This window comes from Micromesistius poutassou (assembly GCF_964030765.1).
Source record: "Micromesistius poutassou genome assembly, chromosome: 4".
In the NCBI taxonomy this organism is placed as follows: domain Eukaryota; kingdom Metazoa; phylum Chordata; class Actinopteri; order Gadiformes; family Gadidae; genus Micromesistius; species Micromesistius poutassou.
The window spans coordinates 19,300,236-19,318,367 of NC_140274.1; the positions used below are offsets into that span (position 1 = coordinate 19,300,236).

At 50.9% G+C, this 18,132-nt stretch overlaps 1 protein-coding gene across 1 annotated transcript; it reads right to left on the minus strand.

Annotated features, from left to right (window-relative positions):
* Positions 1–1,972: 1,972 nt before the first annotated feature.
* Positions 1,973–13,588, minus strand: slc1a5 (solute carrier family 1 member 5). Its single transcript, XM_084466291.1, has 8 exons — positions 12,883–13,588; positions 7,586–7,628; positions 7,004–7,060; positions 6,580–6,746; positions 5,881–6,114; positions 5,036–5,230; positions 4,108–4,242; positions 1,973–3,695 (listed from the first exon to the last, which is right to left on the minus strand). Exons 1-8 carry the CDS (start codon positions 13,419–13,421, stop codon positions 3,488–3,490), a joined length of 1,578 nt encoding a protein of 525 aa, XP_084322417.1. The 5' UTR covers positions 13,422–13,588; the 3' UTR covers positions 1,973–3,487.
* Between the last annotated feature and the right edge of the window lie 4,544 nt (positions 13,589–18,132).

Here is an 18,132-nt window from a genome sequence, read left to right on the forward strand (position 1 = left end):
GGGGGTCCCGATAACAGTGTCATTGCACTTTACTGCATTGACTATCAAAGGGGCGCTCCCACAGTTTGTCGTTGCATTTTATTCGTAACCAGTCTTGAGACCCCAGGCCAGCTCGGGGCCCCAAGCAATTGCTTGGTTTGCTTGCCTTCTCACGACGGGCCTGCTTGACGCAACGGAGACAGACAGGGCTGTGATCGGTCCTTTTAACTAAATAATTTCCGGAATCACTTTTCCCGGTTTGACTTTGCACCTTATTTACTTTGCACCTTGTTTACTTTGCACATTAAGACCAATAAAACACCAAATAAGATTTGAAAAGCTTTGGAAGTTTATTAACAACACTATTTACATGGTTAGTAGTCAGCATATAAGATCGATCGGGCGGCGAATTGCATTGCTCATCCGAAGTCTGAGTAGTATACTTTGGTCGTAAGAATGTTCCGTCGTTAGGGGTGCTTGTGACCCTTATGTCTCCTTTAAAGGTTCCATGACATGCCACCAGGTGTGAGTGTGATTAGCCGTTACAAGCCGTTTTGGATGGTGGTGATCTATCCAGCCGCTGGAGAGATCAGTCTACCAGCCTACCCAGTGGACTGTAGCAAACGTTGCTCATCTATCCATCAAACATCTAGGTGGACACTCCCACCTGTGATGTCATAACAGACAGATTTTCTAAATGGCTTGTAACGGCTAATCACACCACACCTGGTGGCATGTCATGGGACCTTTAATGACCCCATCACGACAGTAGATTCTACGTCTGTGTTTTCACGCATCTCTTGTCGCGCCGCTTCTCTCCAGCCAATCAGGCTCGTTGTGAAGATGCGTTTGACTCAACGAGCCGTTACCATGGAGACGCTGATACACTACAACGCGTGTTGTGATTGGTCAGTGAAGCCTGTGGTTCAGTGAACACAGCTTTGGTTTTCAATGTTGGACGTTTTTATCAGAGTGAAGACTTTATAGAGCTACATCATATAGCTATATCGTAGAGCTACACCTTAGACCTATAACATAGTCACATCATATAGCTACACTGTAGAGCTACATCGTAGAGCTACATGTAGCACTACACCAGACCCTAACCATAGAGCTACATCATAGAGCCTAACCATAGAGCTACATCATATAGCTTCAGCAGCATTATTCTGTGTTTAATAAACAAACTGTCTAGATTTGTAGGCGGTGTAATTTGTCTCAATAAATACGTGTTTCCTGTAATTCGCACGCCTTTATTTCCTTGTAGCTGTATCACCTACTATAATTTTGTATTTATTTATGAGAAGCACATTGTATTGTCACTGTATGGAAGGCTACACCTGCCCGTATCTAGAGCTGGTACTGGCGAAGTCGATGCCAACAGACGGTTACAACGTCAATCAATAGTAAAATATGAGATATGCTGGTTGATCTATATTGAGCAAAACGTTCATATTCCGCCATGTTCACGTGTCACTAGTAAACCATACGTCACCAACTGGGCAACTCTGGTTAACAAAATCTGGCCCCAGTTGCGAACGGAAGTTGAATCATCAGAGCGTCATGAGGTGTCGTTCACGAGAACTTTCCGACGTCGCGAAAATGCTTTCCCCATAATTTCCAGCGATATGAACGCACCATAAACCTCTGCTACGTTACCGTCACATCTCGAATCTGGCAATGCCGGTCCTGACGTGTCCCGCTGTGATTGGTCAGCTGTACTGCTGGTACCTTTAAAGCGAGTTCCACGTGGGCCGAGCAAGTCCTTGTGATTGGCTGACGCTCTGCGGTTGAAGCAGAACAGTGGAAACATGCATGGCCGCGTTCTAAATCGCATACTTTTTCTTTTCACCTGCTGTGATTGAATACTGCAGCTACCGGAGTACTATATTGCTGCACACAGTACTCATAGAATTGGAACGAACTACAGGTGATTTCACTGATCACCGCACCTGTAAAGAGACAGATAGTGTGCAATAATCCACATTAATAAACAAGTCAATGAAGATCAATCAAAGGAATTGCTATTTTTTTTTTTACTATTTTTTTAAAAAGAAGTTAACAGTTTACCCAACTTAAAAACATGAATTCTAAACTCTTAATGGAGCACATTCAGAGAATAACCCAAATAATTATATATTCTCTCCGCACCTGTGATTGCGTCCTGCAATAGTCGCACATAGTCTGTACACAACAACGTTTGCTCCAAAGTACACACATACAGAGAACAGAGAGGAATGGAATGATTTACATCTCAGCAATGTCCCAACACACAATCATACACCAACCGCCAGTTGAGTGACAGTTGGAAAGTGCCCTGACCACCTGGCGTCTCCCGTCGGTTTATAAAACAATAAAGCAGCCTGAAGCCAAAGATTTAAAAGGGCCAAGGCCCGACTCGCACGTGGAAATAAATAAATAGTTTACATTTAACGGAAATTCCCCAATTTGGTTTATCTTACAACGGTCTGGTTTAAAACTAAATATTTTGGTAACAGACTTCAATTTGAGGTGAACTCATAATTAGTAAATAATAAAACAATAATATCCAATTCAACGTTAAACTTCTTCAAAAACAGTTCCTACAGTACTAATCTCACGGCCGCAACAACACATTCTCCACATTATTAACTGCATTAACACATTCTTATTACAAGATGGATCCCATGGTCACATGATGATCCCATGATGATGATCACATGGGCGATAGACAATCTAAGTCTCTTTAGAAATAAGTTAAATTAAAGCAGAAACCTTCCAAGACCGAGACACTTTTAACATCAAGGCCCCGACGACAAGTTTCAAGAAGAGAAACGGATCAATCCAAAAATACATTGTAAAAGCAGCAGTGATAGTTTGACCGATCCCGTATAAACGCACGGTGCACCTCAGGGCTCAACGTGACCTCCTTCACACTGTGCTCCTCAAAGGACTGTGCTCTTCAAAGGGACTGTGTTGGACGCACGAGGGAGACACAAACGGAACCCTCAGCCTGCAGTGGAGTGCGCTGGTGTTTGAGGCCGTGCCGCTCCAGGGTCCCGACCGCCGACCTGCCACAGCAGCAAGCCTTTCTTTGGAGTGGCAGCGTTGCTCGAAAGGGTCCATGGTAGTGTGCGGCCGTGTGTGTGTGCGTCCCGAGTCCGTGTGTGTGCGTGCATTTGGTGTGTATTTGGTGTGTACAGAATACAGACGGTCTGCCAAGTAAACGTTTAAAAAGGGATTCAAACTTTAGAAAGCTTTTGTCCACCGGGGAAGAATGTGCTTTCGATCATCAAAGAACGAAGAAATGGCAGAAATTATGAACTTTGGAAGGCAGAAGATGATGTGAAATCATAAATAGAAAACAACTGTCCCTTAAAAAAACCAAACATCCTGTGACCGGCAGCCTGCAGGAAGTCACTCTTCAACAGTTTGTCCTGCTCCCTCCCCCTACGGAGGAGGGGGGGGGGGGGGTGGCGGGACGGGGGCCCAAGCAGGATCCTGATTGGCTGGAGCCGGAAGAGGGGTCTCACATGGCGGACTCCTTCTCCCCCGGCCCCCCGGGCTTCCCCATCAGCGGCGAGCTCTCGGGGGCGGCGCTGGGGGGGTTGTCCCCCAGCCTGACCTCGCTAAGCTCCGCCCCTTCCTCCTTCTTGGCCTGGCTGTCCACAAAGTGCTGCAGGAGGCCGGCGCCGAAGGCGTCCCCCTCCACGTTGAGCACGGTGCAGGTACGGTCTCTGGGGAGGGACAGAAGGCACAGCGGCGTTAGGGCGGAACAGGAGATCAGCAGGAGTCTCTTTAACTAAACTACAGCGAGACAGTGGAAACTGACATGGATTCTCTCTCTCTAGAAGAAGAAGAAGAAGAAGAAGAAGAAGAAGAAGAAGAAGAAGAAGAAGAAGAAGAAGAAGAAGAAGAAGAAGAAGAAGAAGAAGAAGAAGAAGAAGAAGAAGAAGAAGAAGAAGAAGAAGAAGAAGAAGAAGAAGAAGAAGAAGAAGAAGAAGAAGAAGAAGAAGAAGAAGAAGAAGAAGAAGAAGAAGAAGAAGAAGAAGAAGAAGAAGAAGAAGAAGAATCCCCCCCCAGGAACGAGCAGACCCCTCGACCCCCCCCCCAGAACCTCCATCCCCACGGATCGCGTAGGGTACTCACACGAGCCAATCGACGGCCAGGATGAGGGAGATGTCGTTGGTGGGCAGGCCCACCGCCTCCAGGATGATGGCCAGGGTCAGGACTCCGCCCGCCGGGATGCCCGCCGCGCCCACACTGGACGCCGTGGCCGTCACTCTGAACAGGGCAGGGTGCGGGTTAACAACGTCGTCTGTGTTTCCATGGTAACTCAAGACACCAGGACGGTGTGTGGGTTTGAACCACCGCGCTTTCAGTTCCCTGACATGTTTGCTCATTCTCACCCTCACATTTCTAATGCTTTTTTTTGTTTATATATGAAATAACAATAATATGTTACATGTTTATAGTTAGTTATTATCAAGAAGATCTTTCATAACCGACCTTTTTTGCATTCAATCCTAAACTATAGGGAGAAACGGGAGCAGGAATCAAAGAGACTGAGAGACGTCTCCTCCCTGAGTGGGCGGGGCTGGAGACAGCCTGCTCTGATAGGAGCCCACACTAACCATCACAAATCCCGCCAGAAGGACAGGAATAGAATGACACAAGGTATCACGCTCCGACTCCCTGAGTATAATTACTCCTGAAGGAGGAGACCGGCCAGTCCAGACCAGTTATTGGCCCAGTTCACACTCCGGTTATAACTCACCTCAGATATGATCTAATGGTTTATGAATGACGCAGTCAGACGTCAAACTAAATGAATAAACAGCCTTTTCTTCAAAACCTGGACCCATGTCTCTGGCAGAGAGGTCTGTGTGCACACACACACACACACACACACACACACACACACACACACACACACACACACACACACACACACACACACACACACACACACACACACACACACACACACACACACACACACACACACACGGGTGTGATATCATCCCGTCGTCATAGCGACGGCAGGCGGCCGGGGGGGGGGGGGGGGGCGACTCACAGGATGGTGATGACCTGGACGAAGTTGAGCGTGATGCCGTTGAGCTGGGCGATGAAGACGGCCGCCACGCACTGGAAGAGCGCGGCGCCGTCCATGTTGACGGTGGCGCCGATGGGCAGGATGAAGCGGCTGATGTGCTTTGACACGCCGTTGTTCTCCTCCACGCACTTCATCATCAGGGGGAGGGTGGCCGAGCTGGGGGGGGGGGGGGGGGGGTGAGAGGAGAGGAGGGAGAAAGGAGAGGAGCAGGGAAGAGGGGCGAGGAGGGGGCGGAGGGTGAGAGGAGAGGAGGGAGAAAGGAGAGGAGGGGAGGAGCAGGGGAGGGGGGAGAGGAGGGGGCGGAGGGTGAGAGGAGAGGAGGGAGAAAGGAGATGAGGGGAGGAGCAGGGGAGAGGGGAGGAGCAGGGAAGAGGGGCGAGGAGGGGGCGGAGGGTGAGAGGGGAGGAGCAGGGGAGGGGGGAGGAGCAGGGGAGGGGGGAGACAGGGCAGAGGAGGGGGGAGAGGAGAGAGAGAAAGGAAACAGACAAGGTCATGTAACCACCGAGATAGAAGGTAGCGCGTGATCACCTGGTGCTCAGTCGGCCTGCAGCTGGGTCTTGTTTGTTTGACGCTCCAGTGTCGCATGCACAGGGTGGATTGTTCACTTGTGAAGCTGCCCGAGGTGAGGTGTTTGGTTAGGGAGTTTGAGTCACTGTTTAAGGGAGGAGGTGTGACGCGTCGCAGAGCGCTGTGGGAACGCTCCCCGAGGAGCACTGTGGGAACGCGCCTCAAAGCGCTGTGTGACGCACCCCACAGAGAGCTGTGAACGCGCCCCGCGGCGGCGGCGGCGGCGGCGGGCGGCCTACCTGGACGAGGTGCCGAAGGCGGTGGCCAGGGCGGTGAAGATGCCCCACAGGAAGGTGTAGGGGTTCTTCCGGGTGATGACGGCGTAGATGGCGGGCAGCACCAGCAGGCCGTGGATGGCGTGGCCCACCATGCAGCAGGCGATGTACTTCCCCAGGCTGGAGAACAGCGTGGCCACGTCCTCCATCTCCACGATCTTACCCGCCACCAGGAACATGATGCCCAGAGGAGCGTACCTGAGGAGGGGGACCGGACCGGGGGGGGTTAGGGCGGGGCAGAGAGAGAGACCACCTCTAGAACACACACACACAGAGAGAGAGACAGAGACAGAGACAGAGAGAGAGAGAGAGAGAGAGAGAGAGAGAGAGAGAGAGAGAGAGAGAGAGAGAGAGAGAGAGAGAGAGCACGAGCGAGCAAGCGAGAGAGAGAGAGATAGAGAGAGAGCCAGAGCGAGAGAGAGAGAGAGAGTGGGCCAGAGCCAGAGCCAGAGAACTCCTGGGAGATACTGCACCTTATAATGTTCTCACGTGGAACACCCGGGAGGTATTCCACGTAATCAAGTCAGGTCAACATTTGTGCCACAATCGGTTTGTTGTCTGAGGGCTGTAATGTAATCCGTGATCCAGTGCAGAGTAGCAGGAAGCCATCTGAGCAGACCCAGAGGGCCACACTGGGCCGAGGAGAGGGAGGAGAACACTCACCACATGATCCAGGACACCAGCACCATGGTGGCCTCGTTGAAGGAGTTGAAGAACTTGATGAGGATCTCCCCCTCCTCTCCCAGCTTCCTCAGGGCCACGCCGAACACGATGGCAAACACCACCAGACCCAGGATGTTCATCCCGTCCTGGTCCAGACCGATGGGCACCTGGACACACACACACACAGGTTGATGAAACACACGGAGCCAATAAGCATCAGTTGCATGACTTGTGAACAATCCCAAGGTGAACACACACACACACACACACACACACACACACACACACACACACACACACACACACACACACACACACACACACACACACACACACACACACACACACACACACACACACACACACACACTTCTGCCTGCTGTGTCACTCCAGGCGAGTGTGAGAGGAGGCGTCTGGCTCTCACCTTCTCCACGGTGATGTTGGTCCCGTTGGTAGTGACGAACTTGTAGCCGGTTCCGTACTGCAGAGGAGAGAGCAGTCAGCGCCAGCATGTCTTTTTGAGTGTCAGTGTGATATCATCTAACGGTGAGGGGATGGCCTTTTAAAGAGTTTCGGAGTAAGTCCAGCCGTTACTCTGCTCTGTGGTTTATTATCAAATGTGAACACGCTGTGCTCCCTAAAGGTTGGACTGATAATGCATCCTTAATCAATCAGAGCGACACATTAGCTGGCAATAGTGAGCCACATTATCACCGTAGGGCAGTTAGTAGCGTCTTATCCTAGCCATCTTTGGGGACCCTAACCGGGGAATGGGTTAACCTAGTGACGGTAAGTGCTTGGCACTTGGTTCTATGAACATCCTTACTGCACCGCCAGAGATATAGAGATATATTGTCGTTTCTCTTTCTTCTGACAAACGTATTTACTGTAAATCTCTTTGGATAAAGCGTCTGCTTTATGCCCTCAATGTCAATGTACTGTATATGTCTCTGTGCATGTTTAATGGTTTCTGCAGAACAGGACGGTGTGCGATGGTGTTACCCACCGACTGGAAGGCAGCAGACACCAGGTTGGAGGGGAAGAGGTTCCTGAGGGGAGAGAAGGAATCGTGATGAATCTAGATGTGAAGCGGCATGTGGCAACACGGCGAAACGAGCAAACGAACGTCAGCTGCTTCGTTCTCCAGCCAACAAACACCTCACACACGCTCCGTCACGTGGGAATTTCTGACAGGAATTTCACTATTAATCCCGACCCCCCCGACCGCGGCTTACAGGTGGATTACAGCGTAATGAGGAGCGCCTGAATCCCTGGAGCCCACCGCTGCTCAGAGACCAGCGCTGTGAGGAGACACTAACCCACCGCTGTGAGGAGACACTAACCCACCGCTGTGAGGAGAAGAGACCGACACTAACCCACCGCTGTGAGGAGACACTAACCCACCACTGTGAAGAGAAGAGACCGACACTAAAGCGTTTTATTAACAGGTTCACCTGGCTGGGACAGGCTCAGGTTTGTTTAATGAACGACTTCTTCATTTGATTCACCGGTAAACCCGAGCAGAGCGCTGAGAGGAGCTCAGTAAACACGCTGGAGGGGGAGAGGAGGCGCGCGGCTGACGGAGTCTGTGACGTGGGCCAGCTGCAGGTGTGACCCCAGACCTCAGGTCCAGGTGGGCCGTGACCGTGGTCAGAGCTGATGTGACGGGAGTGTGCGATTGGTCAGCTGATGTTGAAACCACACGGAGCCAATAGAGCAGTAATCAGTTAGTAAGCAATAAGCAATAATCAGTTGCATGACTTTAGGCATCCCCAGGATGCCTAAAGTCCCCCTCCCCGTACACACACTCACACACACATCTCCCCCTCCCTCCCCTCTGAGAATATTAAGAGTAATGAGGGATTAACTTCCATTCATCCATTCATCATGTGTAAGAGCGTGCGCTTCAGAATCAGGATTAGGACGTCACGTGGCAGCAGCTTAATGAAGGCCGTATGACTCAGCCGGAAGGACGCTGAGTCAGTTCTAATATGATACCAACATCTTCTGCCACTGAACGATTCAGACGGGACCCGTCGGTCTCACTGGGAGCCCAGACCTACGGCCTCACACGCCCCCGACCAATCACGCGCCCCCGCCCAATCACACGCCCACGCCCATGACCAATCACAGACTTCCTCAATGAACTCAACTTCTCCTTCTCCTTGTTATGCCTGGCATGACCATGTGACAACAAGTCATAACCCTGAAGTTTAAAATACACACACACGCGCGCACACCGCCCGCCCGCCCCCCCCCAAAAGAAATTATTGAGAAGTCGTTTTGTAATGACCCTTTCCATGTGCAGAGGTGTGTATACACGCGTGCAGTGTGTGGTAAACATGGTCGTAACTCACAAAGCAGCAAGCAGAGGAGCTGCCCTTCAAAACCCTTCCTCACCCCCGCCCAGACTGAGGAGCTGTGCCTCCCCTCCACGCCACGCCCCCCACCCAGACCTCAGGAGGGTTCCGTCATCCCGACGACCGACTGATGTGGAACCTGAGCCCGGGCCGTCGCTGAGGCCGCGCCCATGTTCGTAGGCACCGCCCACCACCACATCCTCCCCTCCTCCCTCTCAGCAGGTCAGGTGTGTGAGGGCCGACATGGTGCCCTCCTACAGGGGGAACAAGGTCGGCCCCGTGACTGAACACACAGCACACTGAGGGGGGCGCGGTCTCAAGGTAACCGGAGGTTAAACAACAGAGGACCGGCAACACACACACACACACACACACACACTAATGGATGGCAACAGGCTTCTTGCCAAAGTTGGTGAACTTCAAACATTAGCGGGCGATCGCACATCCTGTAGTAACGCGGCAAACACAGCAGGCTCAGAGCGCTCTCAGGCTCAGAACAAAAAACGAGCAGAGTGATAAGGGGCGGAGAGTGAATGGAAAAGCCAGCGTGACACGCACGCACGCACACACACACACACACACACACACACACACACACACACACACACACACACACACACACACACACACACACACACACACACACACACAGTTTCTCCTAACAGCCAGCCCCCAGGGGGGGGTTTCTCGTTGTGTTTCACAGAGTTTCTATGTAAATAGTCTCACGGCCAACGGGTCATTCCATTCTTATCTTATAGGGGTGTTGCAAAAATGACTGCATAAACTTAGCAATGTATCTTTCATTGCCAAAGCTGCTTGGATCGTTTGCTCATCGTCTGATGTTGTTAGGCTAAACATTCTCTCAACGTGCGATTACAGAAGAGAGAAAGTTGCCATAAAAAAGTTTCTTCAGACTTCACTACTCCCTGCTGACAGTTAAAACTGGCTTCTTCTAAACCACAACTCTGGTTTGATTTCATTCATCATTTCCTTTAGCGAGAAACGTCGGGCGTGGCCCTCTGTGTCAAGTCTGGTCCTCCCTGAGAGAACCTCCTCATGAATAAGTATGACTGGCTTGAGTGTGTGTTCCAATATCCATTGCTGTGTTCCGATATCCATACTTCCATGAGTACACATAAACGTAGTACAATAACTGCACTCACTGAGTGCGCTGATTTTCAGATATCAGTGTCGTTCCAAATCGAATACTCTGTGGTGCCCTAACTAGTGATGGGTCGTTTGCGAACGAATCAGTTCGAATGAACGACTCTTTAACAAGAATGAACCGACCTGATTCCCCATTTCAGTTCGTCTTGTTCGTATCGTTCGTTCTCCAAGACTCGACTCCCAGACCCACCCACTAGTCGCTGACACTGACTCACGAGTCTCTGTTCGTTCACTGACTGTGTTAAGTGGTGAAGACTCGAGGACTGCGACATCACGAGAGCCAGCTGGGCAACAACATGAAGCTCTCCTCAGCTGAAAGGAACTTAGTTAACGAACGAACGAACAAACAAACAAACAAACAAACAAACAAACGATTCTTCTTGGCGAACTGAATCAAGCAAACAAATCAAAATCCACCACTATCCCTAACCGGAAATTACGATCGCGACTGCCGCTGCGGCTCCTCTCCCGCAATTAACATCACGCTTTGAACGGTGAACTCTTTACGCATAGTAGCTGTAAAAAGCTATAAAAGCTACAAAATGACTCCATTAATGCAGGCTATGTGGAAAATGCGCCGACGTTGGCTCAGCCTGGCACCGCCTCTTCCGCTACGTAGTGGTGATAGTATGATATTGGAACACAGGGCATACTATCCGCACTCACTATACTTGTTTGAGTACGTAGGCAGGGTGTTCCAATTCAGATCTGGGCGAAAATAAGTGTACTGAAAGGACCCGGATAGTGTACTCAAAACGGTCAAACCGTGTGTGGATCGATGTACACTTTTCGTACTCAACCGCAGCCGTCTTAGCTACGTAGCGGAAGAGGCGGAGCCAGGCTGAGCCAACGTCAGCGCATTTTCCACATAGCCTGCATTAATGGAGTCATTTTGTAGCTTTTATAGCTTTTTTTTTTTTTAAATTAGCTTTTTTAAGAGTTCACCGTTCAAAGCGGGATGTTTATTGCTGGGGGAAGAGCCGCGGAGGCAGTCGGGATCGTAATTTCAGGTTAGGGCGCCACAGAGTATTCGATTTGGAACAAAACTGACGTCTAAAAATGGATATTGGAACACAGCACAGTAGGTTAACCCGTCTATTTTTTTGTTGAAATATAACTCGTTAAAATATTACGCGTTAACGCGACATTTCCAAGACGTTAACAGCAGTGGCGGATCCAGAGGGGGGGCCGGGGGTGGCACTGGCCCCCTCTGGAACCTGATGTGCCACCCCAGGTGCCACCCCAGTTGATTGACAGTTTCGTTGAAAGCGCGATTTACGCTGTCGCACTCGCAGGCTCAGGCTCGGTCACCCTGTTAACGCGCACCCCCCGTCAACAATCGCGTTCGTCCGCCCCCACCCCACCCCCCCCTCAACAATCGCGTCCGCACCCTCTGCGTCCCCCCCCCCCCCCCCAACAATTCTGGTTTGACAATCAAGTGCCACCCCAAATAAAAGACTAGCCCGAGCTTGCCCCCCCAGAAATAACGTCCTGGCCACGCCACTGGTTAACAGCCTTTCATACGTTAGTGCCATCCTTGGTGACTTGACGCTTAAAGCCCAACACACACCGCCGGCGCAGCGCCAAAAAGGACGTAGCCTACTAGCCCTCACCGGCGGCGCCTTGACGCGCGCAAGCGCGCCGCCCCGCTAAACTTCCCGTCACTGTTCTATTCCCTAGCGTCGCCGCGCGTGAAAAGGCGCTTTTTAAAAGCTATTTCGTACATCCCGGTTTGATACAAGGTCCTGTATATATGGAGATTGTTGATGCAGTAGATGAATAATTCCACAATGCAAAATGAATGAGCAATGACTCATTTACTCAGAGTAAATACAGTGACTAAACCACAAATAAAGTGCCCGACAGGACATAAGTAGGCTAACTATGAATTAATGTGACGATCATTGTAAGCACAAACAGAGGATCATGGGCATCAGAGCCATATATGTAGTCATAGAACAACTCGTATAACGTAATGGTAGCCTATACCGACTATGTTTGTTGATCTGCTACTTTCAAAACATAACCACAACGGTGCTGCAGCGCGACGCTTCCTATTGGTGCTAGGCGCGGCGTTTGACGCGCGGAAACTGCGCTTCGCCGGCGGTGTGTGGCCGGCTTCATGCCATGCGGTGTGATAAACCATCAACATGACAGCGCGCCTCGTCTCCATGACCTGAACCTGTTCTACACCGCACGGAACGGTATGCTCCCTGAAGCCACAACAATTTAAGGCTCAGTTACCCAGTGTACTGAACTGGTGGACTTAGCCTACTGTACTGAACTGGTATCCTCACTGTACTGTACTGGTGGACCTAGTGTACTGTACTAGTGGAACAACTTTGACCGGGTGCGGGTTCTGACGCCACATTGCGGCATTAACGCGTTCCGCCCTCAGCCAGACACCGTCCGGCGGCCTGGCCGTCGCCCCCGCCCCCATACGGTCTGGATGCATCGTGGGGCTGATGCAACGGGCTGACGTAACTACGCATCCAGGGTTTCGCCCCGCAAACGCTCCCGCGTCCTACTGATATACGGAATGCGTCTGCGTCAACGCCACACGGAACCGGTTGGTCTCGATTCCGAGGCATGTCCGTCATTACGCGCGCATCGTGGGTCGCTACGTTGAAGAGTGACGTTACGTCAACTCATTGACAGACAGTCAGGAGGGGTCCCGCCTGCCACGTGTTCTGCTGCTCGGTGGTGACGCCGGGTCAGGGGTTAATTGGAACGCAGCCCCCTTCTCGACATAAACAAAGGGTCCCCCGTCACTCACCTGATGAGGTCCAAGAAGGAGTCGATGATCTCCTTGGGCGCCGGCACGTCGTCCCCCAGCCCGGCCACCCGCGGCTTGGAGCCCGTGTTGGAGCCGGGCTGGATGATGAACGCCATCACCACCCCGATGGATGAGGAGATGAGCGTGGTGACCAGGAAGAAGAGCATGGCCCAGCCGCCCAGCCGGCCCAGGGCCTTGGGATCGATGCTCGCCGCCCCGGACACCAGGCTGCACACCACCAGCGGGATGATGATCATCTTCAGCAGGCGGATCAGCAGCTCTCCGGGGAAGCCGATGTAGATGACCTGCGTGCGGGTCAGCTCCGTGTTGCGGACCGCCATTCCGATGATGACCCCGACGAGGACTCCGGCCACGGTCAGGATGACCAGCAGGTTGGCCAGGACGATCCTCCGGACCCGCTGCTGCAGCGTCTCCGGGACGGCGGTGGTGGCCGGTCCCAGCCCGTTGGACACCGGGTCGTCCGGGTAAACCTCCCCGGAGGACGCCTTGCTCGGCTCCATGTCGACTTTCTCAGCCATCGTGTGCGCTCTGTTGATACTAACTCCTAAAACAAAACGATTCTGTGATAAAAACGTAGAGCTACTGACTAGAAGAGCGCCAGTGAAGGACTCGTCAGTGAGTGAAGTCAGCGGTAGATTCTCCCTGAGAGGTGATAACCCGTAATAGCTCTGCTCCTCCGTGTCCCTCTCTGACGCCCCGAGAACAGCCAGGCGGCGCATGCATCACCGAGGGATATAACCTACTGACGTAGAGACAGGGGGAGGGCCAGGACGGCGGGCGGGGCCGATCTGTCGTGTCATCGCCGCCCTCCCGAGGAAAATGTCTAAACTTTACAGTATGTCCTGCAATTTTAAAATACAGCAAATTGGATTCATGAGTTAGATGATGAGAGATTGTATCAATGGACTACACTCATAACATCACCAAATATACATACATTTAAATATAAATGTAACATAAATTGGCAGCCGTCTGCTCAGCTCTCCTTCTCTCCTCTCGTCCCGTCGCCTCCTCTCCCAGCAACCCACGACTTGTCATGTTGGACCTAATATATATGACAAAAATAATGGAATGCAATATCTGGAATGCAATGTTTTCAATGCCCTTTTTTTAATCTTAAAAGTGGAGATCTCGAATATATCCATCAATAAATGTCTGTTAGGTCACGGTCTAATAACTTACCACTAGTCGCCAAATATGTCGCTAAAGAGAACGTAAATCCTCGAGTGTGCCACTTAAACGTGACGATCTACATTCCAACAGCAACACCTATCTATTGTGTCAGTCCTTTTTGTCTATAAAGCTTATTTCACAGACAAATTCCTCTCCACCTCTTCTCTCCATGTGTCTCTCTCTCCTCTCCATCTCTCTCCTCTCCGTCTCTCTCCATCTCAATTCAATTCAATAAAAAAAAGAAGCTTTATTGGCATGAGAAATATACATTTGCATTGCCAAAGCAGGTGAACAATAAAATAAAAAGGGTTAGAAAATAAATTAAAAAGTAAAAAGGTCAGTATAATATATATAATAAGTATAAAACGTTAAATACAAAATATCTATACATATCAAATATTATTCTATAAAAAGTAAAATGTGAGATATTATAAAAAACAAACAATAAAAATTACAGTATCTCATATAAACAGATAAATTAAAGATGTACTCTAAATACACAGTATTTACAATATAGAGGATGTGTGCAATAGTGCAATTATTGTGTGAAGAGTGAGTCCAGGGGGATGAGTCTGTTTATGGGGAGTTTGAGGTCCTTCTCTCATCACAACAGGTGACAAATCTTGTTGCTGCGATTGTTGTATTTCTCCCAACAGGTATGGCAGTTTGTTAGCGTCTGGAGTGTCTTTAAAGTCACTGCATGCCTTTGTAATCCATGGGAAGTGTGTGTTCCTGATGTCTTCGTATGACTGGCAGGAAGTCAGGAAGTGCAGCTCTGTTTCCAGTTGGTTTTGTGTGCAGTGGGAGCACAGTCTGTCTTCTCTTGGGAGCCAGGTCTGTCTGTAGCATCCCTTCTCGATGGCCAGGCTGTGTTCGCTGAGTCTGTATCTGCTCATCTCTCGTCTCTCTCCTCTCCATCTCTCTCCATCCCTCTCCGTCTCTCTCTCTCCTCTCAATCTCTCTCCATCCCTCTCCGTCTCTCTCTCCTCTCCATCTCTCTCCATCCCTCTCCACCTCTCTCTCCTCTCTGTCTCTCTCCATCTCTCTTTCTCCTCTCCATCTCTCTCCACCTCTCTCTCCTCTCCATCTCTCTCCATCCCTCTCTCTCTCTCTCCTCTCCGCCTCTCCTATCTGTCTCTCCATCTCTCTCTCTCCTCTCTATCTCTCTCTATCCCTCTCTCTCTCTCTCTCTCTCCTCTCCGTCTCCTCTAGTCCGCCGTGGTCTCCTCTGTTCCTCTGCTGAGCGCTGACCACGCTCCTCCTGCTGACTGCAGCTGGGACACGTCTCAGAAGAACGGACCTGTGATGTGCGCTGGACTGATCCTCTCCTCTCGCCCGCTGGTTTCCTTTCTCCACATAAAGTTAGATCATCAAAGACACACACACATTTAAAACAGCATGCCTTACCATAGCATGGAGCTCACATTTGTTTGTTTAAAGACCTAAAAGAAATTGGAAACAAATGTTTCTAATGTATAAGAACACACCTTGCTGGTGTTATGTTACTGAATATATTTCAAAGTTACAGTTACAGCAAGTAGAAGATAAAGCCAGAAAGATGATGCCTTTGATATGAGAAATCATGTGACCATACAGAAGAGGAAGGACTACAATAGCCACAGTCATTGATCTGTTACCAAAAGGATCCTTTGAATGGATTCACGCTCTTCTGGTTCACAGTGGAGTGGAGGCGTGGACCACCAGAACCTACGGAGCCGGTCCAGAGAAGGTGGTCCCGCTCCTAGGGATCCCACCATAGAAGAGCACCCAAGACATCCTCCACGGTCCCTAACGGCCCTGAGCAAGCTACGCAGAGCAGGCATTCGCTTCCTAAAACAATGTTCAACGGGTCCATCAGCCAGCCAACCCCACAGGTGGGCTAACAGGGTGAGCTAAGCTTACACAGAACCAACAACCGGAGGGCCCCCCCAACACCCCTCCCACCAGAGGTGTGTGGGAACGGCCTCCTCCAGGCTGGTGGGGGGGCGGCCCTCAGACCCAGCTTGTTGTCCTAGGCTGGCTCTTTGTTCCCCATCAGTCTGAGCCTGGGCAGCGGTGCTCTGCACTGTGGGAAAGGGCCGCTCCTAAAGCCAGGGCAGCGGGTAGACCAGAGCCCCGAGCTGCTCTGCAGAAGAGAGGCTCTGCTGTCTAAACACACTGGGAACACAGAGACATGCACGCATGCAGACATGCACGAACACACACACACACACACACACACACGCATGCACACGTGCACACACACATGCACACACACATGCACAAACGCACACATGTGTGCGCACACACACACACACACACACACACACGCTCACACACGTGCACAAATGCACACACACGTGCACAAATGCACACACATGCAAACACAGACACACATGCACGCACCCAATCTTATCGGTAAGTACATACATAAAGCTAGCAAGCAAGAACAACATAATCAGATACCAGACTGAGGTGTAAGGGAAGAGTGTTCTGTTCTCTTACCTTGCTACAATGTATTTACATTGCCCTCTCTCAAAGTCAGTCCCCTCTGAGAACACATTCCTGATGGACCATTAGCATAAAAATGTCTTCAAAGTAGTAAGGATGTAAGCACAATGTGTGCAGTGTAGTACAAACGTCTCTCAGGGCTGCTTTGGGCCAGAGCAGAAACCAGGTCATTGTTCATCTCTGAATAGGACGTGGAAATCCATCGCCTCTAACCCAGAGGTGTGAGGTGTCACAATGGCACGGGAATCGGCCCCGACAAACTGATGTCCACGGCTGAATGAAATCCTTTGTTCGTCATCAAAGTGCTTCGTCATTGTGAGGAGGAAGGGCAGCAAATCTGCAGAGTCATGCTTCAGCACCAAGTCCTACAGACCGCAGAAGAAGAGGAGAGACATGTTGGTCCTCCAACACCACAGAAGAAGAAGAAGAAGAAGAGGAAACACATGTTGGTCCTCCAACACCGTCATCAAAGTGCTTCGTCATTGTGAGGAGGAAGGGCAGCAGATCTGCAGAGTCATGCTTCAGCACCAAGTCCTGCAGACCACAGAAGAAGAGTAGAGACAGTGGCGTATTTAGGCATGACAGGGGGGGCGGCACGAGCACTCACGAAAAAAAAATGATCCGCGCATTTTCTATTATCGATAATAACCCCCCCCCCCCCCCCCCGTCAACAACTCCGCCAGCCCGTAAATCCCCCCCTCCCCCCCCCCCCCCGTCAACAACTCCGCCAAGGAAGAAGAGGAGAGACATGTTGGTCCTCCAATGCCACAGAAGAAGAGGAGAGACATGTTGGTCCTCCAACGCCACAGAAGAAGAGGAGAGACATGTTGGTCCTCCAACGCCACAGAAGAAGAGGAGAGACATGTTGGTCCTCCAACGCCACAGAAGAAGAGGAAGCGACACTTTGGGCCGTGGTGGAGGGTAATGAACAACAAACGGTTGCCTTCCTCTTTTGCTGAACATCCTAAAACCAGCGGCAGGGATTGTGATTATATTTTGGGACGTGTGTCGGAAGGAGAAGTGTTTACCGATGAGTTTGTGTTTCTGCAGATGGTTCAACACAATCCACCATCACAGCCAACACAGTTCAGCTGTTTATGTCACATGACCTCTGACCTGGTGAGGACCTCAAAGACCGAAGCTCTCCTCATCGCGACCATTGAAGATACAACGTTAAATCAACCTAAAGAGCAGACCGCTCTGTCTCTGTCTCCCCTCGTGGGGCCCTTCCCCAGCGCTGTTATTAGAGCGTGAGGTGACAGACGGGCCCCTCAATCCTGTCTGATCTGAGCGAAGGCCCCCGGGGGCCCCAGGAAACCTTAACACATTTACACTGCGTCGCGGCGCTGATCCCCCGGCCTGGGCCAGGAGCCCTCTGTCTAGGGGGCCTGCCAACCTGTCCCCCCCTATACACACAACCGCACACAGACACACAACCGCACACACTCACATACACACACACACACATACAGAAGCCACCTGCACACACACACACACACACACACACAAGCCACCTGCACACACACACACACACAAGCCACCTGCACACACACACACACACACATA

Excerpts from the sequence above, each read along its gene's own strand:
- slc1a5 (XM_084466291.1), bottom strand. The coding sequence starts at position 13,421 with ATGGCTGAGAAAGTCGACATGGAGCCGAGCAAGGCGTCCTCCGGGGAG. Across the intron at positions 7,629-12,882 it reads TCCTTCTTGGACCTCATCAG|GAACCTCTTCCCCTCCAACC; the intron begins GTGAGTGACGGG and ends CTCTCCCCTCAG. Across the intron at positions 4,243-5,035 it reads GTCCAGGTCATCACCATCCT|AGTGACGGCCACGGCGTCCA; the intron begins GTGAGTCGCCCC and ends TGCCCTGTTCAG.